The sequence below is a fragment of the Eublepharis macularius genome, chromosome 6 (assembly GCF_028583425.1).
Source record: "Eublepharis macularius isolate TG4126 chromosome 6, MPM_Emac_v1.0, whole genome shotgun sequence".
Classification (NCBI taxonomy): domain Eukaryota; kingdom Metazoa; phylum Chordata; class Lepidosauria; order Squamata; family Eublepharidae; genus Eublepharis; species Eublepharis macularius.
In genome coordinates, this window is record NC_072795.1 from 78,101,130 (window position 1) to 78,128,949 (window position 27,820).

The 27,820-nt window shown below is 40.0% G+C and overlaps 1 protein-coding gene across 1 annotated transcript in view; it reads right to left on the minus strand.

The window, feature by feature from the left end:
- Nucleotides 1–14,677: 14,677 nt before the first annotated feature.
- CCDC186 (coiled-coil domain containing 186) overlaps nt 14,678–27,820 on the minus strand; it is a 45,610-nt gene continuing 32,467 nt past the window's right edge. Inside the window, exons 11-16 of the mRNA XM_054982920.1 lie at nt 25,533–25,788; nt 23,582–23,771; nt 23,409–23,489; nt 18,353–18,563; nt 16,644–16,863; nt 14,678–15,398 (exon numbers count right to left, since the gene is read on the minus strand). Of these exons, the coding sequence (XP_054838895.1) occupies nt 15,315–15,398; nt 16,644–16,863; nt 18,353–18,563; nt 23,409–23,489; nt 23,582–23,771; nt 25,533–25,788 (1,042 nt within the window). The 3' untranslated portion in view covers nt 14,678–15,314. The remainder of the gene's footprint in view (nt 15,399–16,643; nt 16,864–18,352; nt 18,564–23,408; nt 23,490–23,581; nt 23,772–25,532; nt 25,789–27,820) is intronic.

Consider the following 27,820-nt stretch of genomic DNA (forward strand, 5'->3'; position numbering starts at 1 on the left):
CTCGCAATACTCTCATTGTCATAAGAAACGTTACTAACTGAGCCTTTCTTCCCAGACACACACTATTTTTTTCTGTTTGTAAGTACAGCAGGCAGGGACAAGTGACTGCTTCCTGACTCTGCTATTTTCACATCCTCAAACAGTCCGAGGGAGACACAGTAGGCACTTAAGCCACATTGTAAAATGGAGACAATAGCAGCTCAATGGGGCTGTTTGAATGCAAAAACAATCATGAGAGAAGATACAGTTCCTTCTCCCTGCCTGCCTTGACTGCAAACAGAAAAGAGCTGGCATGTGTCTGGGAAGCACCCAAAATCCCATAGCACATATGTAGTTGGAACGGCATAGGACTTCAAATCCTCATTCAGCTGTAAAGCTCACTGGGGGATCCTGGGACTTACACACACTTTAAGCCTAACCTTCCTCACAGGGTTCTTGTGGGGATAAAAGAGGAATACAGGACCATGAACTGCCTTGAGCACCTCGGAGAAATGGTATATGCGGTCTTAGAACTGCTTATGCTCTGTTTCAGCATTTCTTCAACTGTATAAAGGATTCCTGCTGGCTTTAAATTCTTTATAAATTTGCATGTATATACTCTATAACATTATTTATTGAAATGTCTTTGAAATTGACTGTACTGACTCATACAGTGTAATCCGCCTTGAGTCTCAGTGACAAAGATGGACTAAAAATAACAAATTAAAAAATTAAAAATAGAATAAAAACGTGACAGAGAAGAATCAGACAGGAGGAAGGATGAGGAATCTGCAGATCCAAATCTTCACAGGCTGATCAGCCAGAAAAGCCAACGTAGGGCTTTCTTGTGTAGTCAATAGCTGCAATTTCTATAGTGGAAATGGTGAGATGGAACAGTTTTTTAAAAAAAGCTCTTCCCCGGTTATTTAGTTCAAATGTAAAATATTTCATTCATTCCCACCCCCACCCCCCGGCCCATCTTTATATGCAATTTTTAAAGACATCAAGACCATGGATCTCCTTTGTAAACTATAGCTTCGCTCTGAGCATACCCCAGTTGGGTAAAATATAGCTTTGTTCTGAGCCTACTCCAGTTACAGTGTTGGTCATAAAAACCATCATTTAGATATTGCCAAATACCTTTAGGTTTCTAAGCAGAGGGAGGAGAGAGCAAAATATATTTAAGATGCAATGACTGCAGTGTTCTTTAGAGATCTGGCCCAATTTGCATGGCTTTAGAATCGAAACCAGCAGAGAACGCATTGTTTTCTGGAGAAAGATTCAATGTCCATGAAAGATCATTCAGGACAGGGGCATGTACCTGCTCGTTCTTAATCCTTTCTAATTTTAGATGAATGACTGTCAGAGTTATGGCTCAGGTCTGAAATTCAGATGACAGTAATTCTTTGGCATTCAGCTGATACACCACCCAAATGCTTAGTCAATCTCTGAGTTTTTGACTCACATTTTGTAATTTCCTCTTCCGTCCAAACAATGTTTGCAGCTTAATTTTGTTTGCTACATTGCTATATTCAATGCCAATTTAAAAAAAATTCCAGAGGATGTTTTCTGTCCCTGCTACTTTAATTCTTTCTCTATTAGACACTTTTCTTCATAAATATAGACAATGCTAAAGACATGAACGCTTTAAAATATACAAAACACTTTATGTAACATGATGGTGTTAGCAGTCAGACCCCTCCTCACTGCTAAGAGGGTAGTTTATAGATGGAATACATAAATGCCCCTTCCTCATGTATTAAAACTGCAAGGCACTGCCTGGCCCAGAGTGGATACCAGCAGGCGGGAGCTTGAAAAATTACCAGAGTGTGAGTCAGAGCGGCTGACTGACTGACATTCCTCCACACCCTGGAGACAGATGCATACCTTAGGACAATGAGGCTCCCAGGCAGCTCCTGACTTATCTTGTCAACACTCGACCTTATTTCCCCTCATTCGCTTACCCCAATCAAGTAATACCCAAGCTATTCAGCAAACCTGGTAGCTTTTCCCATCTGGTATTCAAAGGCTCATCAAGCACCATTTTCACATATAGTCCACCTCAGACCCATCAAACTTCTCCCAACTTATTGTCCAACCTCCGGACAACCCATTAAGTTACTGTTTTGAGGGAGAAGATGTCAGCTTGCCCCAGGGAGTGTTTTGCCCTATAACTGAACTCCGTAGCCACTGGTCTGCATGTGTGTTCTGGATCCATCCACATGCCCCCAAATCTATTTGGGCGTCTTCTTTTCTTCTCCTTGTGAAACACTGGTTGTTTTGCTACTGTCTCTGGGGACTCCTATCTTCGAGACTGGTAACTAACCTGAAACTGTTTTCTCCCCCTTTCCTCCCTGATTTTCTTAGCTAAGCTTTTATGTGTGCTGTGTGTGATTTCTGTACATTTGCCTTTTTATTTCTCTTCAATAAAAAACCTTTCCAATTGAACATCTGCCTGGCTCATTTGAGAGTTCTCTAAGCGTTCTCTAATCCACATAAACATAGGTGGAGAATCCCAGTTACCCCCTCTCACTTATCTCCTTTAAAGCTAATTCCCCTAAGAATTAGGAGACTGCCTATTTGGATAACAACGGATGCTTAAGAACTGCCTTATACCAGAAACCTATCAATTGGCAAAAATATTTACATGCCTCCAATCACCACCCTAAACAAACCAAACAATCCATCATCTACAGCCAGGCTCTATGTTATAATCACATCTGTTCCTCTCTGACAGATTCTCACCTGCAGGATCTACAACAGACATTTCGGAACTACACTACCCCCCTGGTGTAATAAGGAAACAGATCAACAAAGCCAGAATGATACCAAGGGATAACCTGCTACAAGACAGGCTCAGATGAAACAACAATAGAACACCACTGGTGGTTATGTACAACTCACAGTTCAATGTATTTATTTTATATTTATATTTATATTTCAATTTATATACCGCCCATCCCCAGGGGCTCTGGGCGGTGTATCATCAATGACTTGCAACCTATGCTGAACAATATACATTTTGAATGTGTGTCCAGGCTTAGGAAGTGGGCAAACAGCATTGCTCCTATTAGAGATACTGTGCAGCTCCACCCTTGTTGAACTAATAGGAATGTGTGGACAGGGAATACCTGAAATGCTTTATGCTAGTGTGCCGTGGGAGTTCCCTCTTTAAGAGAGAATACAGGAAAGAAAGTGGTACAACAGATGGTGCTATAAAAGGTAACCTAAACTTGATTCAGGAAATCAGATCAATTTAGTAACATCTTCCTGTATGACAATAAAGCTGTTTCTCTCAAGCAATTAACAGGTGACCAGTATTCTATAGATCTTGCGGATATATATGCAAGTTATGTTACTTGCCTTGAGACAAACTATAGTACCTTAGTTACAAACCAAGCACATGACCTACTTGCATGCTGATTTGTCTCCCAGAAATAGCTTTCCCAAATCTTGGAAGTATGAATTATGGAACAGAGTAATCATAACATTCTGTTTAGATTTGAAAAAATGGAAAGGTAATGAAAAAAATCACACCAAAACCAGATTAAATATGGGATATTAAGTGTTGAGAATTCAATCATCCTATTCTCTTGGTTGCTGAAATCCAGCTAAGAGTAGCCTCCAGGTATTCTGCAATCATGGAATTTAAATGATACCTACCAACCAACCAACCAACCAACCAACGCACCTCTCATCGTGACAAGACAATCCATCTCTCCCAGATAAACTGAGAGCAAGCCCAGAGAGAGCAAGCCTGGAGATTACCATGGAGCACCTTAGAGAGAAGGAAATAATTTAAACTCATTCGCCTCTTAAATTACAGTTGTGTCATGCTATTCTTGCTACTGACTTATTGGCATATTCATCACCCATCACCTACTTTAGGCTTCAACTGCTCCATCAAAGCAACTTTTGTGCAAGCTGAAAATTGCTTTTGGAAGGCGAGTTTAAAGGGACATCTGCATTTGCCAAAATCCCAAACTGACAGCATTTTTAAAATTCTTTTCCTTCATCATTCCAGCCTGTTGTAAAATAGATGTTAATGGGGTGCCACAGGAGTGGCCTCACAGTACTGGAGAAGAATCTCTTTCCTAGTGAATTATAGGTTTGTGTCCTTTCCTTAGCAGCAAAATGGGGCTGGGAAAGATTTAAATAAGCCTTCTCTTCCCTGTAAACAACAGCGATGTCCCCTGTGTTCTGTAAAACACAAAGCCATTTATAAAATGACCAGAGAAGTACTATAGTATAGTTCTGGCTTGATAGGTGGTCAGTCAGAGCCAAGCTAGAAGTGATGATGATAACAACAACAACATTTGATTTATATACCACCCTTCAGGACAACTTAATGCCCACTCAGAGCGGTTTACAAAGTATGCCATTATTATCCCCACAACAAAACACCCTGTGAGGTGGGTGAGGCTGAGAGAGCTCCAGAGAGCTGTGACTAGCCCAAGGTCACCCAGCTGGCTTCAAGCGGAGGAGTGGGGAATCAAACCCGGCTCTCCAGATTAGAGTCCCGCGCTCTTAACCACTACACCAAACTGGCTCTCCAGTGATGAATTACACTTGAATAGCAAGTGAACAGACTCACATGTATTCCTCCCTGTTCACTTGCGCTCCACTCAATCACATAGCTCTCCATCCCGTGTCTGTGCTTGAACTGGTTCTATCGTGATCAAGTGGAGCGCAGGTGAACGAGGAGGAATACATATGAGTCTGTTCACTTGCCATTCAAGTGTAATTCGTCACTTCTAGCTTGGCTCTCATTGGTCAAGTGCCAGTTCTGGGAGGAAAGATGTGGATTGTTTTTATGGCCAGCTACTGCTGGAAGAGTTTCATCCAGCTGAGCAGGAGCAGGAGCTAACTGTTTTACTATCTCACCTACAGAGAAAAAAATACCAAAGAAGAATGAAAGTGAGACTGCCAGTCATTTGTGTGGCTTTCAAGCAGCAAGAGAAAAGAGACTGATAGCAGGTACCCAGCAGTTTAAGGAGTCAGAGGCATTTGGAAAACGGGCAAAATGAAATATTTTAAACAATAGCATTTAGAGGTACGGTACTTAGATTGGGCTTTTCCATAAGAAAATGTACTAGAAGAACAGTTTCCACTTTGCTCAATGGAGAAACACTTCTGAGACTAAGGCAAGGTCTGCACCTTGCCCAGTTACTCTCTGACTCCATTCCCCACGTGCCATGGAGGAATCAGGGCAATGGTCCCCAAGAATTTCATTCCACTTGAATTCCACTAGAGATGTGTCTTGCATTGCCCAGCAGTGCTAAATCTTAACAGCTCTCAAGTTCACAACATTAGGGTGGCTAGGCATTATGGGAGTGGAGTGATTAGTTCCCCAACCTGCAAAGGCAGGCTACTGCAGAGCGTGATGTCACAGCTTAGGCCCTTTTTGACCGGTTTAGCTGCTGAGACCATACTGCTGGCAGCTGTCCTAAGTTGTGTCTTAGTCTAACTTTTGTCCTCCTTGGAATCACTTCTGAGTGAAGAATCTATCTCTTGCTTCTGAACGATATGCCACGGGTGGAGTCCTGTAGCTAGTGTTGATCAATGTCTTTGTTCTCTGGACTTAAGAACCTAAAGCTCCATTTGGATTTTGAGACTTGCTTGAAAGGTAATATCTGGAAAAGAGTTGCAAAGTTTCAAGTGTATGTTTAGCTTCGCTATCTAGCCTGATTGTTATTTTGCTTCTCCTTATTGCACACTTCAATGCCTTATTTTTTGCATTACCTTTAATAAACCTTATTAATTATACTTCTGTGGAGTTATTGTGTTACAACTTCAGTCTGAATCACTGGATTCAGATTTAAGTTGTAACACAATAACCTTGGCCAATTTGGCCCTAAGCTACCCAAATAATTGTTTTCTGAACTCAGCCTACAACATGCCTACCTTGCAAGGTTAGTTTCTGTCTTCTAGTACCCAGAGGGCTCAAGGTTTGCCTCTTGGTCTCAAGTTGTAGATTAGAAGAGAGGCTGGTGGTGGGACTCTATCTGGTGAGGATTCACTTTAAATTTTAAATTTTGTTTAAATTTTGTTTTTTGCACCTATGGGGATACAATAGCCCCCCTGGGGATCCAGAAAGGAGCCAACGCCTTTTCCCTACAAGTTCCAGCTGGAAGAAGGTGGAAGTGTTATGAGAAGCAATATGCTTCACATTGAAACAAACAGAAATGACTTCTAAACTGATTAAGGACCCCAAGAATGAGTAATAAAAAAATCAATTTTTTTTTAAAAAGATGAGCTGAATCCAAATAAAACATCCATGATGTTCAATGTATTAAAGTATACAAAATTTATTGAGTAATATAATCCAAATATATCTTAGGCTTACATCAATAGAGGAATCTACAAGGGCACTCCCCAACAAAATTTCCACTGAAGCACGCCATCCCATTGTGAGAGAATGTGTCCCTTCTTGCCAATGTATTAAGTATTTAAAGTGAGCTTCAAATTTTCTCTGTTGTCTTAAGCAGCATTAAATTAATCTTTTTCCAAGTTTCAGGACACTGCACTTGAATTTTAAACAAATGGTTTATTTTCCTTCCTCAAACCATTTTAGTATTGTGTGAATTGAAAAGCTGTGACTGCCAGCTTCAGGCAGGAAATGCAAGGCAGGTCAATCACCTGTTTCTTTTGTGCAGCATATAAAATCACCAGAGGAACCTCAACAGTGTGTTTACTACAAGTTCTCAGAAGTTTCTTGGAGATTCTTCCCCCAGCTGGCTTCCTCCCAGCATTCTTCAGTCATGCCAGGAACTGACAGACTTTCCTCAGACTAGCAAGTGTACAACTGTGTTGAAATGCTTCCTGTCCTGGTTAAGAACCTGGTGAAACACCTAGCTTACTCAAGCTGGGATAAAAAAAAATTCTGTCAAACTAAGACATTCTGTCAAACTAAGACATTCTCACAAAGAGGGCCAATCTGTGTTTCGGGCAAATGGAGCATCAAATATATGCCAGAAGATGGAAAGAGAAACATGTTGAGCTAGCATTGGTACTGTAAAACATTTAAAAAGTGCCATTCCATTGAATATACAGTCATAGCACACTGCTTTCAAGAAAGTAACTATGCAGCCTGGAGCATAGTTATATGTATTACTAATTCATCAATAATACATATGTCATATATGTCTGTCTACATATCTGCAATGAGTATTTTCTGTATTCTGTGCTCTGTACTGATCCTCTGAGAGTATGTGAAGTTGCATATCGGTGGCCTGTTTGGCTGGGGGTTGCTTATCTTACAGGTGCCTACTGTGGCGTCTACTTTTGTTTTCGCAGCCGCTTGAGAATGTGTCCATGAGTGCCGGCTTGAGCCTGGGAACTGAAAATGACTTCTTTTTTGCTTCTCTCCTCCTGTCTCAAACCCCCTCCCCCGCTCCTGGCTCCCTCGCGCCAGAATCCTAACCGTCCATATCCTAAAGGCAGGAACTTTCCCTATAACTAACCCCTCCAAACCTCTACACGTCACTTCTGCCAATACCCTTGTCTGTGTATGCTGAAACTGATGGATCTCTAATAAAGTAACTAACTCATACACTGGAGTGTGTGCAGTGGAGTACATGGGGATCTAACTGCCAGAACCTGACATATAATTCATCAATATGCATATACAAAAAGGGAGGGCTTCTTTCCTTCAGGAATTTAAGTTAGGCCAGCACAACTGAGGCTGTTTTAAAAGGTACTTGCCTTTAGCTCCTGGCATTCTGAAAACTATGCAAAACTGGATTATTCAGGAGGGCATTTTTACACAGGCAATAGGGCTGTGGAATGGTTCAGAAAAATGGTTTAATAGAGGGGAAAAGACTGTGGACTATAATACTGGGTATAGTACACTATCTATTGCTATATGTATTATCCTACTGTGTAATGTCTGCATCATTTAACATGTTATGTTAAAACCTTACACTTTGATTCAGATTTCTGCAATCATAATCCTATTACATCAGTTATTGGATGTCCCATCTAACTGAGCCCATTGATTTACACTGTGTAATGCACCTTGAGTCTCAGGAAGAAAAGCAGACTGTAACTACTATAACTAATAAAATGTAATAAACCTGGCCTCAATTTTACTTGGTTGCGTGTAATTAGAGGTCTGAGACAGGAATGTACATCCCAATCATGTCCATGATACTCATTCATACATTGAGAACTGCATTCATTTTGAAATAAACATCGACATCCGTTGCAGCCAAGGCTTTCCATTGCTGGATCAGGATAGATACATTAAAGAGAACCTCTTTAAAGAAGTGTTGCAATCAAAATATTAAACGTAAGCATTTTTGCTTATATTCATGTCATTTATTTCAAAGTCCAATATATACATAATGTATAGCCATGTACTGAAAAAAACCTTCATTTATACAGCAGTATCTACAGAATATTATAGACTGAAGCTGTTATATTACCTGTATAGTTTTGTCTTAATACATATACATACAGTGGAAGATTGGATATGGTGAAAATATTAGCACACAAAACAGATAAATAATAGAATCCTTTCATTATGAAAAATAGCTATATTTATAATTAATCAAGAGATCCACATAGATATGGCAAAATTTAACATTTTTTTTTGCTAGAAGACATGAAAAGCATGCTTTCTAGCACCACCTAGTGTTGTTAATGATATACTGAGCTATCTTGCATGTTTAAAAATGATCAGTAGAATCAAGGTTTTTTTTCAGGGGGAACGCGGGGGAACGGCGTTCTGGAACCTCTTGAAAATGGTCACATGGCTAGTGGCCCGGCCCCCTGATCTCCAGACAGAGGGGAGTTTAGATTGTCCTCCGCGCCACTTGGCGGTGCGGAGGACAATCTAAACTCCCCTCTGTCTGGAGATCAGGGGGCCGGGCCACCAGCCATGTGACCATTTTCTCTGAGGGCAACCCACGGAGTTCCACCACCTCTTTTCCCAGAAAAAAAGCCCTGAGTAGAATGATAACATTCATAGGGGTCTGCATGTTTTAAATGATATTATGGAAGAGAGGGACGAAAAACACCTGGCAGCTCTGTTTCAGAAGCCAGCAGAAGCACTTTCAAAGCGACACACAAGCCTAATTCTGTGAGCAGCCACTTCTCAGCCTAAGCCTTGGCCTTTTCACACATTCAACAGGGAAGAATGAGTGGCCAGCAAACACCGTTAGAGACAGCTGAGCACTTTTTAAAGAGGCAGTATCAGGAGAAGATTAAGAGAATAAGCTGCCTTGCAAACCACACAATTAAATGAAAATTAATTTAAGATGAGTGGATTTATAACTTGTTTTCACATTTCCCCCATTGCTTCTTTTGCACTTATCCACAAGTATTTATTGTTAACTAGCTAATCTACCTGAGGCAACATCAAGTGATTTCTTGCATATATGATCGAACCACTGCAAATTTAATATTGACAGAATCATCACTGAACATTATCACAAATGCAATACAGATTTCAATGACATCAGTTCACACATTCAGCCAGTCAAGTGTAATCAGATAAAGAGAAATCAAAAGACTTGCTTGCATGTGTGAATCACCCTTCTTTCTTAGACTATGTGAATTTTTATAGCTATACATGCATCTTAAGTCTGCTGACAGCCCCCTGGGCAGTATGCGTGCCTAAGGTCAGTAGGCCTCTTCCATGAGCCTACAGAAAAGCTCCTGAAAGGAATTTCTACCACTGCATAAAATGTAAGCTGGCCATGAACAAAAAAGAAATCAAACTTATAGGCATTGGCATTTTCACACCAGATAAGGGACGCCATTATTAAAAAGCTGGGATTCAAAATCTTCCTGTGAATACCAAGGTTCTGAATCAAAATTTATCGGTAATCTTCCAATTTAGATGCAGCTAGGACATTTGATCAGCAAGCCAGCCTACATCTGGAGACCCATTGCCAGTTCACTTCAAGAAACTTTTAAAAATGATTTCCCAATCATTCTATTCCTAAGAAAACATGATCAAACTTTTAAAGACCTGACATAAAACGCAGCTTCTATAGTTTCCTCATGGTCACTCTGTCCAGTAGCAGGTATGTTTGCATCACTTCCTGCAGACTGCAGCACATCCATTTCACACTTCTTTTAAGAGGCTTCAAGGCACCATCTTCTTTTGAAGTTAGGATGCTCTAGTAGCTTCTAAGGACCAGGCTGTTCTGACTAAGTACTTTCTTTGATAGGTTTTGAAATGGAAGAAGTGCAACATTTATTGTTGAGTGGACAATACAAGATCCAATGGGATTGTAATATATTCAATGGAATTTGTAATACTGCATTAAATCAAGCCAAACCAACTGTAGCCTACCAACACTCTTTGTCCAAAATTTCTCTTTGCTTGGGATGGTGATAGCTTCAAATTGACTAATTGTTCAATTTGATTGCATTAGACAATACAATGATATAAACTGAAAGCAGCATTCTTTGTATGTTCTTCTTTGAAGCAATCTCTAATGCCCATATTAAAACAGACTGTTCCACCAAGCCTTCTTCATCCAATCAGGAATTAACATGAATGAAAACGTTATGTCACTACATAAGACTACTGCAAAGCATTACAAACAATTCTAGATGAGTGATCCCCAATGTCATGCCTGTGGATGCCAGGACACTCAACTATGTGTTTCCTGATACCCATCTCCTTCTTGAGTCTCGGGGGTAAATCTTGAATGGGACAGGGCAAAATATCCCCAAAGATTCACGTCTTTCCAACCAGCTGATTAGCAACATACTGAGTTCATTTTGGACACAGCCACATGCCCTCATCTTGGGTATATCCACAGGCTTTCCCCGTCTTCATAAACTGAAGTCATACAGTATCTCTTCCCCGAAGTACAAAGCTGATCCTAACCCCTCCCCCTTACTACAGCCATTTTGTGGTGATGTCTGCCACTTCAAAATTTCAAAAGCACTTGCAAGCTCAACGAGGTTGAGGATCCTGCCCTAGATCAAGCTCTCTCCAGGTGTGCCTGAGATTTTCTGCAAGTTACTAAACATGAACAAAGGACGGAGGCCTAATCCCCAAGCTAAATATCTCCAGTGGCAAGGAAACAGCATTAGAGAGTCTAGTTTCATTTGGGCTGTGTACACATGGCTAAGCCATTTCTGCACCTAGGAAAGGCAAAACTACTTAAGCATGAATCCAATTATTGTAAGTCAGTAATGATGACGTAACAAAAATATTGGCAAAGTGCTGTGTACTTTACTATTTTGTACAAGCACAGCAAAAGTACATTATCTGGTAGCTGGTACAAAATTCAGTGTACTGAGAAACTTGGCTGTCATTAAAAACTCAAAAGCATTTTTGCCTGGAGATGTAGAGTTTGTGACTTATACATACATAAGAAATGGTGGAACTACATTGGTTTTGATGTAGTTATGGGATCATTTTAAAGAGCTTTTTTCTCTTTTTGTAAATTGCAACTGTTGAGTTGCTACTTTCAGAGGGGACTGGTGAGGTATGAGCAGGTTTGGGATATAAATTTTTCAAGAAAAATTGGCATAGGTAATAGGTTAAAAATCCCCTCCCCCCAGCAGCTACAACTGGTAAAAGAAAACAAAGCTCTTTAAAATGATGACTGTACTGCATACAAGATTTCTTTCCTTCCCAAAGAAATAACAAAAATATAGCCAAAGCCCAACAACGCATTTTTCAAAGTGATCTTAAGCACAGGGTAGATGAGTAATAAATAATGCCATAGCCCTGTCAGAAAATATCCCAACATACATATTTCTTCCAAACACAAGAAAGACCTTTGCCAAAGTTATTCTCTAATACAGAAAAAGCCAGAACAGAAAGATGCCCCTATTTAAGGAGAAGCTGCTGCAAACAAAAACAACAAACAATGCAATTGCACGTTTTCCCAATTCTATAACGCTGTCCTTCACTCCACTGACATTCTGCCTCAAAAGAACAAAGCAAGTTTTCAAATTATATCATTGTTTTACATATTTCTCTACTATCATACAAAATAAAACCTGTTGATGGAAGAGTGTCATTGGAAACATTCAGTTTTGCTGTATTTTCAGTGCCTGAATGTAACCAAGATGCTGGCATGAAGGCTATATTCCTAAAGCTGCTTTCTCATGAACGAAAGCAGTCAACACTAGGTACTTAATGTAGAAGCAACGGAGGACATGCCTTACTTTTAAATTGTTCTGTTCTCTCTCTCTCATACACACCCGCGGGCACACACTTTACTGCATCAGGGCATGGTCAGTGCAAGGATCTCTAAGCATCTCCTCTGCTTCTCTCTCCCTAGTACCATCACCCAACATTTAGAGGAATACTTTTATCTCTAATGCAGATATGCTTCGAGTCCTGTTCCCTCCCCCCTCCCCCCCGTGGCTAAAGTGGATAATTCCAGAGAACGCAGTAGCCTCTTCGCTTTTGCAGCTTCTGTTTCCTTGCTTTTTGTGCAGTGACTGCTGCATGCAGAATGCACAGATCTGCATGCCTTTACAAGAGTAGATTTGTGGCAATATGTTACAAAACAGATGAGACACTAGAAAATCTGTGACTGGATTTCAGCAGCTTTTTTAAAAAGTAGAATTCAGACGCTAGATGTAAATCATATACCTGAAATAGACTTTTGAAAGATGCCAGGAGATCCAATGTCTCCATCCTGTGTTGTTTGACCCACACAGTCCACATCTCTGTGTGGCAGCTACTTCACACAAATAGCTCCCCAAAAGCAAGAAGTTGCTATGGGAACATCTGCATGTAAAGTAAGACCCACACACTCTAGGTTAATTAATACGAGACTTCCTTAAGAACAGAACAAAAGACAAGGCTTCAAATGTTCTAAGTGAACACAGCCTAGACCTCTAGTCTTCTCTAAGGCTCCTTTCTGTATCCCAATATTCTATGGCAGAAATGCAATCCATGCAAAACTAGTTAGCTTAAATGAAAAGAAAGTCCCTCTCCCACAATCTACATTACATAAAAAAGCAAGGAAGGTAGATCACATGGGTGGTGGTGGAGTGGGAAGAGAGTATATTTTATACAAGGCTCAGGGCAACTATAATTTTTCAAGCATGTGGCTAGGGTTTGGTTAGAGATGCTCAATGATACTGAGAATAAATACAATCCTGCCATCCAAATTAACAAGTACTGTTTTTGTAAACATTTCCGTGTGGGATCACCTCCAAAGTCCAGTTCTTGAAACAAGGTTGTATTATAGGACTACCCACTTAAATCAAAAGTGGCACATTTTAATCGTTTCAGTAATTCTAGCCCTAATTTATACAAGATGAATTAAAATAGAATTTGGAAAGTTTTGTAAGTTCATTATATACAACACCAAGGAGTTTTTTTCTGAACATATAATGTGCACAGTTTAATATTGTGCATTGGAAAGTGAAAATGCTTTGCTACTGTACATGTATATCACTTTCAGAAAAATATGAAATGTGTGGCTTTTAAAAAAATACAAACTCTAGCTCTATATACATGTTTATACAATGACTGTTTCATTTCCAAAAAAACCCAACCCAACAGTGATCTTGAAATGCAACTAAAACCATACACTTTCAAGGAGAAATGGAGCCATCACAGGTAACTATATAAACTATTCAAGTGGCATTTTGTACTTCTAATAAAAAACCAAAAAGTATATTGCAACTGGAAACTGAGGTTGCCTTCCTTTCAAGGCTCCTTCTCTATACTATGCTGGTAGGGAGGTTGTTTTTGTAGCAGGAAGAGAGAAAGTTCAGGGAAAATCAAAAGGCATGTGCTAAAATTCTAATTCCTTTCAAAGCAGTTTTAAGGCAGTCATACGTGTTTTGAGATTTTTGCTGCAGACTGCTTCAGGACAGTTTCTATATGTTAACAAAACAAATAAGAAAAAAAATCTTAATACTTCAGTTGGAATAATACATTCACACTAAAAACAAAAATTCTGAAGCCATTGGTTGGGTTGGGTGGGGTCCGTGTCTGTGTATACGTGTGTGTAAGGAAACAGTTAATTCAACCTATCTTGTCATACCAGGACAACTATGAATCAGAACATGCACTGCTTGTGTAGGAAAACATTATGAACCAACATACCATCATGAGGAAGACAAACCTTCAACTGCTCTGCTTCTTGGAAACAAAGACACATAATAGTGCATGCCATATCAGGACAGAGTGCACAGTAAGGCTAAGCTAACACCAGCTCCTCTTCTGTTCTCTCATCCCAACAGGTTTCATCTTCCCTTTAGTTTACTTCATTCTGTCAACACACTAGAGGACTCCCAAGCTTAGTTACAACTAATGTTTTAGATTTATATTTTTGGTATTGTGCATGTATACATTTTGACTCTCCTTGTAGTAAACAGTAGAAGAGGTAGCAAGTGCTCGCCATTGCAGCAAGTGACAAAGAATGACTCCTGTGCCTTCTCTGTGAAAAGTTCGGACACAGTCATTTGTATTATTAGACCAACACGGCTCTCTTTTTTTTTTTGCAAAAGGACATAAAGTCCCCCCCCCCTTTTCCTTCCTCCACTCACCCAGGATACAACACTGTCACTTGTTAGTAATTCATCATCCATATTTGTGCTATAGTGATGCATTTGATCACTGTTTCCATATCAGTTTACAAAGTGCACTCCCAAAGTTCAGAGTTATTATTAGACCTCTCAGTTTCACATTATATTAGAGATTCATGCTGCAGTATACCTCATGTCAGCAACCTACTACACCCATTGACTGGAAAAGAAGTTTCTCATTCAATATACTCTTTATTTTAAAAAAATTATAAATGAAGAGTCAAAAGAGAACTCTTATACTCTCCCTTCTCCAATATGTAATACCCTGTCCTTAGAATAAGGAAACAGTCAATGATGAAGCCCTTTCCCCACATATTATAAATAAAAACCTCAATCAACTTAAATAAATCTAAGAGTATGTGTGTAAGAACTTATATGCCCTAGAAGGCAATGTGTTCAGTACATCCAAATCTCACCCACTTCAGCAAAGAGACAAAAATACCCCTTCCCTCCATATGTATCCTCTTTTCAAGCATCTTCAATGACAGGGTGTTTTAATTGCACAAAAAAAGTGAGAAATCAGAATGAGTCTCTCTTTCTATAGCGCAAGACTGTAAATGTCGACATCTAGTTACAGTCAAAGTGAAACTGATGAATATATTGTTCACATATAAGTTCATTAAAGTCTCCACCACTTCAAGCAACGCAGGCAGTTACGGCCTAGGTTTTGTAAACCTTGCTCATAAGCATGTGCCAGACTGCATTATTAAAGCTGCATGGGACTGTTAGAGAACTGGCAGATGACCAGTTCATGCGCCAAGAGGGTTTGGTGCACCTGCCTTTCCTGCCTTCTTGGGTCTTGCTCTCAGCTATGTTCCCTTCAGCCTCTGTTCCAATTCATGCTGCTGCTTAATTAGCCGTTCTATTTCTGTTCCGAGTGTTTGCAGATTTTCCTTTGAAGAAAAAGACGGGAAAATGTCACTGCACTGTGCAATATTAAATAGAAAATAAAATTATGCCATTGCCAAGGTACATTAATTTATGTCTACTGCAGACTGAAGGTAGCATTTATCTATTTTGATTTGTGGCCACTTTTGCAGAGACAAAAATTTGTAAAAAAAAAAATTAATATATTGAAAAATATTTTATTTTCAGAGAATGTAGCTTTGTTCAAAGTATACCTAAAAAAATGTCATTTTTTCTGGCAGTATGCAGTAATATATCACCATTTGTAAGAAGCCCTTTCTGTAATTATCTGAAATGTTCTATATAAGACTTTGGAAAGAAACTGATGAAACTCTTTAAAAAAACATAGAAACAAATTGGATAAATTTAACTTACCATTTAAACCAAGGCTGTAGAGTCTCCTATGAAACCCATTTTTAACATCTAGAATTATGAACATTTCAAGGGTATTTGAATTTTTTCAAGATATACCTGATTAGGAATTGGATGGTGTAGAGAAAACCTTAACAATTTCTTCTTTCTAATTCTGGACCTTTAATCACACACTGTTCTCACATACAGATTTTCTAAGATCCATGGTACTATAATTTACTTTCCCTGTATTCCATCAATTAGCTTCCAAATCAAATTCAACATTGTTGTCATTACACATAAATCACCATATAGCCTAGATTCAGTACCTTTCTGGATCATTTGTCCACCTGAAATCATTTTCCCTTTCAGCTTAGTGAGAAAGGCCATGGTTCATATTCCACTGAGCCAGGACATAAGAGGATCTGTTCAGCGTGTTCCTCATATGCAGTTTCAGAAATAGCTTTAAAAAAGTATATATTTGGATGCTGATACAGTTAGTTCTGAGTCTGACCACATTCCACTGAAAGCTACTGGATAAGTTAGTCACAACTAATAAAAGTTACCTCTTGTTTATTCCTCTAGCAGCAGCAACACCTAGTTATTCCAAAGTAGCCAAATATCCCAGGGATTTGTTCCCTAGTAGATTTGCTTAGGATAGTCAGACCTAGTTATGACTAGCTTTAGGTGAGTTGAAGCCTTTGGTTTTAGAGCAAACCCACCTCTAAATATTGTATTTCATGTGTATTTATGTACTTTTTAAGCTACTTTTATGCCTTGGACATGGATGAGAAAATCATTATAGAAAATATTACACAATAAAATACATCATGATATTGTTCCCATACACTGAATATTCTTGTGGGAATAAAGATGCTCACCTTCAGAGTGATATTCTTCAGTAATGTATCTTCCAGAACGGCCTGAAGCTTCCTGTTTATCTCCAGAGAGAGTTCTAATGTGAGCCCACTGTCTGCTGGGTGAGATGTGTAGAGAGAGGCCATGATTCCACCACGCCTGCTTAAATGCACTTTGTTGAAGTCGGAGGCCTCGGAGGACAGTGTGCCAGCTTCTTCTCTTAAAATGTAACTCTGTATTATTCTGTATAAAACAGCATAAAACAGTGGCTTTTTTTTCAATAAACACTGAGTTATGGAACATATTCGAGAGCAAGCTATTTAGAAGACAGTTTGATTTGGGAAGGTTTTCCTTTTGGGAAGAACCCCCCCCCCTCCTTCACCTCACTTTATTACAGCAGCTACAGCACTACATCAAAGCACATTATTCTGATCTTTAAAAGCATCTTGCAAGAAACTCTCTATCCAAGCCACGCTTGATCCTGATTTGGAAGATATAGCAGTAACTCACAACACTCCACTAGCAAAAATCTGGGCCATAACTGCTTTTAATAACCTTTCAGTAGTTCCCTCTTCTGGGCTTACAGACCCAAGAACCACCATAGGAATTATCTTGAATCCCAAAAACCGTCAGGGGCGAAAGAAAATTTTGATGGTTTTTTAAAAAAACTAGAACCTGCTTGTTATATTAAATGTAGAATGCAATATAAAAAGTCTGAGCAGTAGATAAAACTTTAAATACAGATAAAAATAAAAGTACCATTGAACCAGATAATAATATTAAAACATTTGCAGCAAATAAAGTAGTTAACATAAAAAAAAACTGCAGCTGATAAAAGTCACATCAAATCTAAGCAAGAAAATAAGCAACAGCCAGTCACCATCAATTAAACACCAAATTATGAACCGAATGTCTGGGCAAATAAGAATGTTTTAACAAGAAATGTAAAATTTGAAACAGAAAGTGCCAGGTGGACAGTGGCAGGAAGGAAGTCCCATAATTGCAGGGCTACTGCAGACTTTGCGTTGTCCCCTGAGCCACCTTTTTCAACTTGTATAAGTGGCTGACTATAATAACCATACACAAAGACACTGTACACTTGCCATAGCAGTGAATGGAGTACAATGTTCAGCCGCTTCAAAATGACATGGTTACGGTAAGTTAACTGTTCTTTGAGGGGGGAGGGAAGGTGAAGATCTTGGTGTCTAAACACATGTCAGCATAAGCACTGTGAAGAAATACTTGCAAACTTAATGTCTTCCCAGTAGGTAATTTGCTAAGATTCAATTTGCATGAAAGGCTGCAATTAGTAAGAGCTGAAAATTACTATGGAAATACTTTCAGAATTCACTTTCAAAGCAGGGTTATGTGTTTTTTTACACAGCATAGCCTATTTTACACTCACAATTATCTCTGAAATACTAAAGTTAATCAACATCATCATTTTAGTTGAGTTCTATGGTAAGCTCTATGGTAAGCTCTATTTACTTGCTTCTTTTATCAAATTAGTGCTTATGGCTAAGAAATAGAAGCAGCAGCCTTTTCTTATCACAGAATCAGCCTTCCTATCCTCACCCCACTAAATAGGGAACCACTTAGGGCATATTTTGAGATGCTCCGCATACTTTATCGAGTGCCTTGACATTGCTGCTTTCTGTAGTGTTTAGTTTACAGTTCCCTTACGGCATTTTTTTTAAATCTGATGATGGCATGAACCAAAATTTGTACATACTTAGTTTTTTTCCTGATTTCTTCCACCAGCTGTTTGATATGATCCTCCATGAATTCCATCTTTTCATTTTTACGAGCATGAGCTTTCTGTAGCCTTACTATTCTCTCAATCAAGATGGTCTTGTCCACTTCTGGGAAGTTATCCACAGCTACTGAAGAACCACTGTTTTCTGGTGACCGATCTTCATTGCTACTTCGAGCATTAAGAGATCCTGTCAAATCAAGCACATTTTACTTAGAATGTGTAGATGTGCATTTAACATGCTGTACTCCACGGAGAAGCTTGCAAAAGAGCTGGTGGAGCGAATCATTCCCCCACCCTCTTCCTACAGGTTGCTGCTTCTTCAGAAGGTCTTCTCTGAGGGTGAGGAAACCCCTGTGAACAAAATCCAACACAGCTGAAGAGGCAATCAAGTGATAGGCTTCCTTCCTCCCCCAAACTGCCATTTCACCTAGTTCTTCCTCTGCATTGCAACCCCTCTTACTGTATTGTATTTTGCTCATGAAAGCTCCCCAAAGCTTGGAAAGGATTTTCAGAACAAGCAGCCTAGGGAAAGATCCATTTTACCAACTCTTTGCATGAGCTTTTCTGCAGGATCCAACCCAGTAACTTTTCTGTCACAACATTTTCTTGCCCCAGCCTTCTGTTTCTTCTTCAGCTAAAAACGGTCATCAGGATTGTCTAAAGGTATCTGTGTAAAGCGTTGATGTCCAATTTAGTTCCAAGTAAAATTCAGGAATGTCACACTTTTTTGGCTGGAGAAATGAAAGCTAGCGTAGGAATCAAGCACTGAACCCAAGCGTTTTTGTAGCCCATGAGCTTCAGTAGAGGTGGTAGTTCACAGATGACAGCAGGCTCCAACACTGGACGATATGAACAATTTCTCTTTGGCCTGAAAACACTAGAAAAGGAATGCATTTTAAAGCTGCAAGATCAATGTTTTTAATGCGTGAAATTGGTATTTCCATTTCTGCACTGCCAGCTTCTGAGGAAACAATACAGGGAGCAGATTTTTGACATCTGAGATACTAAAAAAGTAGCCTCAAAGCTCCAAGAACTATTTCAGTACTTTGTGGTAGCCTCACACGATCACAACTATAGTCAAGACTCAGAGCTCTCAAAACCATGTAAGTCATAATATGCATTTGCATTTATTTATTTATTAATAAGCATGGATCCACAAGGAACCTGCAGGGGGAGGGGGTATTTTTTCTTGCAGCAGTATCCTCCCGCTGCCATTTGCTTGGTCATCCCACAGTTGGGGAAAAGAGTGGCACGGAACAGCAGCAGCTCCTATTTCTCCCTCACCTCTAACAGCTTTGCCACCGGGGGGGGGGGGAGTGACAGCAGGAGCTTCTGCCACAGCCGCGCCCATTGTCCTCCTCACCTGGGCTGCGCAAGACAACTCCTGCTTCACCCACTGTGACTTCTCCTGCTACACCCACCTGCAGCTTCCCTTCATCAGCAGCGGGGTGGGTGAGTGATGTCAGCAGTGGGGGAAATGGGTCTCTCACACCTGCCTGCTCCCTGATATTCTGCAGGGAACACTGGCGGTTCCTGCTCCCCCCTCCCAGAGTACCACAGGCCAATAGAGGAGTGCTGGAGCATCGTGTTTACGTAATCAACACTCTTGTCTTTGGGGGATTTAAGCCTTCTTTCCCCTAAGTTTGCAGAATAATCTGTTTTCTGCCTCCATGGCCTTGATCTGGGGATTTAAGTATATGGCGATGGGGCCATGTTGACTATCAGATACACTGACAACAAAGGGTCTCTCATTTCCCCCTCCCCCACATTTCTTCTCTTCCTTTCCTCTTCCCCATAGCCTCTCCCCATTTTCCTATTTTTTTCTCTTTCCCACCCACTGACCAACCTAACTTTTTATCTCGCCCCCACCACCATTTTCAGCTGTATTTATTATTTACTGCATTCGGGCCCCATCTTTCTCCACAATAGGGATGCAAAGCAGCGTATATCATTCTCCTTTCTTCCATTTTATCCTCACAAAAACCTTGTGAGGTAGGTTAGTCTGAGAACACTTGACTGCCTCAAGATAAGCCCAGTGAGCTTTTCCAGCAGCATGGTTATTCAATCCTGAGCCACCCAGATCCAAGTCTGAAACTAACCACTACAAAACACTGCTTTTCTGAGGTGGCTGCTGCTGCTGAATAGAAAGCAGCTGGGCTTGGGAAAGTCATGCACGTCGTGTGGTATCAAGTTGCCCTGTGGTTACTACAGGGCCAGGCCCCATAATTCTTTTTTCAATAGCCAAATCCACCCTGGAAGGAGTTTTTCCCCCTTCCCACCTTCCTTTTAGTGACAGAAGCCAAGGCTTGAAGGCTGGTAAAACTGTTGTTTCCTAGCAACCCTTTCAATGGCTTCTTAAAGCTACAAGTGTTGCTACTGTTATTTGGATAAGGAGGGGTTAAACCTTCCAGTATGTACATATATAAGATTTCAGATTTTTCTGCAAATTTGGGGCTTTTTCAAGTTTTGTATAAAGACTGGTCTTGTCTGTTCGTGGCATCAATCTCTGGATTTAAGTATCCACAGATTTGGCCATGTTAAGAATTTGATATAGTGATATCCTGCTTTTCTCCCTAATAGGAACTCAAAGTGGCTTAGAACATCATTCTTCCCGCCTCCATTTTCTCACTACCCCCACCCTGTAAAGCAGATTAATATAAGAGAATGTGACTGGCCCATGGTCACCCAATCAGCCTCCATGGAAGAAATGGGGATTTGAACCAGATCTCCTAAGATCCTAGTCTCATCCGATATGCCATGCTAGTTGTCAATAGCTAACAGCTCAACAGGCAACCACTTGATTGCTCCTTCAACTTTGTTGCATTTTGTTCATGAGGGTTTAGTACAGTTAAACATACTCAGTTTCTATTTACTTTCTAGTTACCAGAATAGAATTCTAAGTATTAATTACAAATTTCTAGAATAAAGTAGGTAAGTTATGCATCACTTTTTCTCAGTTGTCCACAGCTACCCATTAGAGCCAGTTTGGTGTAGTGATTAAGAGTGGGGGGGGGGGGGGGAAGGGGAGAATATACTTCCTCAAAAGCACTAGTAAACAACAATGAAAAAGGAAGTATGCCAAAAAGTGTCTCAGTACAACTATATTATCTGTACCACACTAAGAGTAAATCAATATATCTACAATGAATCTACAATATCTACAGTGAGTCCAATATACATGCACGGAGAGAGAATTAAGTCCCAATACAGTAGAATTCTCTCAAACTTTGCTCATGACGCCAGAAGGTAAACGGTGCCAGATGGGTCCAGAATATAGCTGGTTGGTGGCATCCAAGGTTGCAAGAACAGGTGGCAACGAGCTACACCGGTCTCATTCCTTTCGGCTCATTTCAGAGAGGGTCCTTCGTCAGGCCACCAATATCTATTAGTCAGGCGAATTCGTATGAGGAGTCAATTATCAATCGGTTTCAAATTCTAAAGTCAGCTACCATATGAGGTCCATATGGACTTAATTCTCTCTCCGTGCATGTATATTGGACTCGCTGTAGATATTGTAGATTCATTGTAGATATATTGATTTACTCTTAGTGTGGTACAGATAATATAGTTGTACTGAAACACTTTTTGGCATACTTCCTTTTTCCTTGTTGTTTAGTAGTGATTAAGAGTGGCAGGACTCTAATCTGGAAAGCTGGGTTTGATTCCCCACTCCTCGGTTTGAAGCCAGCTGAGTGACCTTGGGTCAGTCACAGCTCTCTGGAGCTCTCTCAGCCTCACCCACTTCATGGGTGATTGTTGTGAGGATAATAACACACTTTGTAAACTGCTCTGAATGGGCGTTAAGTTGTCCTGAAGGGCGATATATAAAATCAAATGTTGTTATTGTCGTTGTCGTCATCTAGATTAACACACAAAGCGCGGACAACAGACAGAGCTTTTTTGATGATGGCACCTCATCTTTGAAATGCCCTCCTCCTCCTCCTCTTCAGGCTCACTTGATGACTTTTATTCCTTTGAGTGCCAGTCCCAAACTTCTCTCTTTACCTAGGCTTTTAACTAAGGAGTTTCGTCTCCTTTTTTTGCTGTTTTATTAGTACCATTTTAGACTGCTTTGTTTGTTCTATGTGGCTTTTATGATCTGCCTATTTTTCGCATCCTTTTTATTGGTTTATATTGTTCTTATTTTTATTTTATTGCTTAGGTTGCTTAAGTTGTGAGCTGTCTTGAGCAAGTTCTGAAGAGGTAGCATACATATTAAATCAATAATAAATGTAAAGCATTTCATATTTTTCACGACTCAAGCAAATGAGGCCATTATGGAGTTAGTACACTGTAGTAGTGATAGACTAGACAAGGGGCCCCATGGTGCCCACCAAGTGTTTGTAGAAAATGGGTGGGGGCAGGTGGGGCCTTTGCCCAGCAGGGTCACTGGACATCTGATTTGCTGCACAGAGTTTTAAAAACTGCTTCAGTAACATCTGCCACCACTGTTCATGGATATATACTGTGTTACTGTGTGTTCATGAAAGAAAATAGTTTTAAATAGTTCACTTAAAAAGGCACCTTGTTAAGCAGAGCTTCTGCCCAAAACACTGAAGAGTTGCTATTAGAGTCATGTATAACTTCACTCCCTGACACTTTGTGGCTGGCTCTGCCTCCTGTGGCAACTATTTTGTAGTTGTGCCCACCACCCTTTGGTCAGAATTACAATGGGGCCTGCAAGCTTGAAACAGCTGGGGACCCCTGGACTAACACAAGGGAGACAGCGCATTAGCAGTGCACTTACAGATGAAAATGGATGTTACACTGTCTTGGACTAACCTTCATCACAGGGTTATTGTAAGAATAAAATAGAGAAAGAACCAAAGATGCTGCCATGAATTCTTGAAAAAATAGCTGGTTAAATATACAACAGGTTAACAAACTGGGATGGGAGCCACAAAGAATCCCATCAAATATAGGCTCAAGAGCTGCATACCCCATAGTAAATTGTTAATGGCTATTGAAAACAGTAATATGTATTTGGTAATTAAATCAGCAACAACTGACAAGACTTAACAAAACTGCCTACCAGATGAACTGGAACGACTTCCCATACTGCTGACTTCTTTATCATAGTTGCCATTTTCAAGCTGATCCAATTTTCTTCGCGCTAAGAAAACAAAACAGAAGATCTTTGATGCAACACTAATGTTTAAACTCCATGTTAAGGCCCACGCAAGACAAGATCTGAGAAAATTTAACCTTGCTGAAGTTGCTTGGTGAGGTCTTTTAGATTTGCTGCATGTTTTCGTTTCTGAGTAATCAACTCATCTTTCAATTCATCTGCTAGAGTATTCAAATCTGCTAATGCTTTCTGTTGAGAACTCAGCTTCATCTGCAGCTTCTCAACATTATCCTTGTGATGCTCCTCTTCCTTCTGCAATTTATCTGCCTAAATTTATAAAAGTAAACAAAAAAATTTATTAAATGTATTTTAAACATACTTAATTGTGAACTATTGTATATAATTTTATAAAGAAATATAAAAGTACAATAGAACTATTAATGCATTTTGAATTCCTTTTTTAAAAGCACACCACTATTGTTTGTGTGGATTTTGAAGGGTCATAGAATATATATTGTCGAAGGCTTTCACGGCTGGAGAACGATGGTTGTTGTGGGTTTTCCGGGCTGTATTGCCGTGGTCTTGGCATTGTAGTTCCTGACGTTTCGCCAGCAGCTGTGGCTGGCATCTTCAGAGCTGTAGCACCAAAAGACAGAGATCTCTCAGTGTCACAGTGACTGTGACACTGAGAGATCTCTGTCTTTTGGTGCTACAGCTCTGAAGATGCCAGCCACAGCTGCTGGCGAAACGTCAGGAACTACAATGCCAAGACCACGGCAATACAGCCCGGAAAACCCACAACAACCATGGTCATGGAATACATATCATAAATGCAGCTACTGTAAGTCAGGCAGAAGATTGGTTTAGCAATCCTCAGTCAAGATATGAGCTGTGCTCAAAAGTAGTTCTGTTCATGACAGACATATTGCCCCACAACTATGGAGATGCTGGGTCTCAGCTTTCAAGTTATGCCACAAAAGACACCCATTTTCTGTTGCAACTTCTCACTTATGGAATTCCTTATTCCACTCATTTCCTCAATGCCTCTGTGGTAGAACTTTGAGTATTGGGTGATTTTTTTTAGATCTAGTCAGGCTTTTGTGTGTTCTAGAACTGCTTTTTTCAACTAATCTCTCGTTTGTTGGTGCTTGTTAGTGTTTGCAAGTTTTAGCTGTGAAATAGTCAATTCAAATGTTTATAGAGTTAATCTTTTAAACATTGTTTTATTTCTTTTGTATGTTTTACATTGTCAATCTTGGATCTTTTTTATATAGTTCACAAGCTGCTGTGCAGATTTGCATTCACAGTGCAACTGTAGGAACTGACAAATTTCCATCAGCCAGAAGTAATACATGAAGTTCAAGTACAACACAGCCATGGTTCGCAGTAGACTGTATGTTGACAGACCTGTGTTGACAGACCATTTCTGGAATAGGTGTACAATTATGGCTCATCTCGTTTCGGACAGACTGAAAAGTCAAATTACATGGCCATCATAAATTTGGCAGATATAGCTGTTTTTCTGCCCAGTCCAGACTATGTTTGTTCCATCAAGGAGATCTGAAACTATTCATCACTAGAAAACATCCTTCCAAAGTTAGGTTGAGTACCAGCCCACAAAACCATGGTTGCTACTTGTGCCATCATGGTGGCAATCCAACACCTAGTTGACCTCATGAGGTTTGGTTATACAAACTGGCCTAAAGACAAGATCACACTTTCAAGTTTCTCTTCAGAGAGGAGAAAACTCTCTGGTTTGATCATATAACCTGTTTTAATTTCTGCCCTTTATTAGGTAACTGCAGAAACGGCAGCAATAAATCCTGACATGGACAAGTCTACAAAATATACACTGAGCAAAAATACACATTATGTCATTTACAATAATCAACATTTCTGTTTAAGATCTGGTGTAGTGAGCTACAATGCAGCACTCTGCCGTTTCGAATCCCACTTCTGCCATGAGCTCAGTAGGTGGCCTTGGGTAAACCTCTCAGCCCCAGCTCCCCTGCTGCACCACTGACTTTGTTTACTGCAGTGGGTGGGCACTAATCTGTCCAGAAGAGCACTATACAAATTGTTATTTACCAGTTCATCTCTTGCTTGCCTCACAAGTTCCAGCTGATTCTGTGACTCTCTCTCGCTGTAGGAAAGTTTATCAAGCTGCACCTGTAAGGAGTTGGTTTCTGACTGCAGCTGAGCATTCTTACTGGTCAGTTTCTCAGTGAAGACCAACAGCTCAGACTCTCTTTTCCGGCTGCCATCAATATCTTTCTGGAAGTCAGTAATCAGAGAGTTGAGATTGTCCACTTCTTCCTTCAACGAAGTAATCTCTTGCTCATCCCTGTGGAATCAATGTGGACATTTAAAAAGTGAGAAGAGTTTAAACCTGGCATTCAAAAATTCACTTTTTGGTTGCTCTATATTCCAGGCCAATGAAACATGCAAACCACCAAGCTGAACACAACCTCCTTCTGAGCTACTTGATACTTTCCCTCTCTACATTTCTGCAGTCACAGAAGGCAGGGGAAAAAAACTGTTTATCGAGTCTCTGGTGGGGCTATTTTAGATGGCTGATGAACTGTGTTCAGCTTGATAGGCCACAATTTGCAGAAGGCTCTACCAGTGTGGGAGATTTAGTATTTATTTAGCAAATCATTATGGCAAAAAGAAATGAAATGTTATCATTCACTGTCTTACTGGCATATATTTAAGTCTAAATTTAAAATGAAGACGCGTATCATTTCAGGATTCACTGACCATTAAGGGGTTACTCATAAGTTTTGCATTGCATTCATTGTTATTGCACATTTCCTAGAAAAATCTGAAGTTGCAGTGATAATTGGAACCAAGTGATATTTAAGGAAATGCAAATGTTGAGTCCTGCAAATCCTAAGGGAGTCAGATGATTGTTAAAACTTTGCTACATCTCAGATAATTATCTGCTTACAAGTGCCATGGGCTGTGTGGGTGGTTCTCTGTTAATATTATGCTCGCCTATATTCAGTATGTAACATGTTAGATATTGAGAAAGCGGAGAATAGTGCTTAAACTCCAGGTCATTTGCACCATATGGGAACAAGGCTGCACTCAGATGTTTGTTTTCCTGTTATCCACAAGTTAAGATTATTCTGTAATTGAAAAGGCTGTATTCATGAAGAAAGCCCACTATAATTAGGTGGTGTCAATCCAGGAAAACAATTGAATATTCTGTTCCTTTCCTTCCTTAGGGGAACAGTCAACAGAATCAGTCAAGATGCAGATAGTGGCTTGTATCATATGCAGCATGAACAAAGCACTGCATACATAATAACTGTCCTGCCTCCTTTTCTTACCCCCCGCCCCCAAATTGATCCCACTTGGGTCAGTGGACACAAAGGAACATGATGGGAGGGTGGGGGATGCAGTGAGGTGGAAAACAGCAAAATTTGCCCTCTCCATCTTCCACAAGCAGAAGTGCCTACCATGAGCACCAATAGAAAAGAGCAAGAGTCCAGCAGCTTCCGAAGAAGTGAGCTGTAGCTCACAAAAGCTCATACCCTACCACAAATTTTGTTAATGTTATAGGTGCTACTGGACTCTTGCTCTTTTCTACTGCTATAGACAGACTAACATGGATACCCATCTTGATCCGTGATCAAGGCAGCTTAAGAGCTCAGTCAGTGGTATGTATCCTACCACTACACTGTGCAAAGCTTGAAGACTTCGCCAACTTAAGTGGCACTTAAGTTGGAGAAGTTCCTTCCACCCCATGCAGGACACATGTCAGTATGATGGGACAGCAAGGCATTTCTTAAAGATTGGGAGTAATTGAGGATGAGAGAGAAATGGGAAAACTGATGGAGAAAGAAAGAGGATGAAGGAACAGGGTTAAGAAAGATAAGGGTGATATGAATACACAAAACTTGAGAACAATGATGACAAGCCAGTGGACAAGCACAGAATTAATATGAGAGTCAAGGCAATAGACAATGGCAAATTCTTGGTGAGTGACTGACAGCGCAGAAGGAAAAGGATGTATTTCAGTTTATTGTATTTGTAGTTTTCTCTTTTTCCAAGGAAGCAGAATACATCAAATTATCCCAATTTAACATCTCAACCCTATGAAGAGTGAGAATAAGGATACCACATATTACCCGAAATTACCACGTCAAAGGCCAACATTGTAACCAGCATTCCACTCTGGTTTTAGAATGTCTACTGAACACTTGCTCTCCTTACACTCAACATCCCCATCAAAACAACGTCAAATGTATGTGGGGAGAATTTAATGCTAACACCCCAATTATACTAACAGTAGCTGCCCCTCTCAACTTTCATGCCTTCAAATTGCCATTAACCTGATATTAAATAACAAATACTCTCATGGGGTCAAA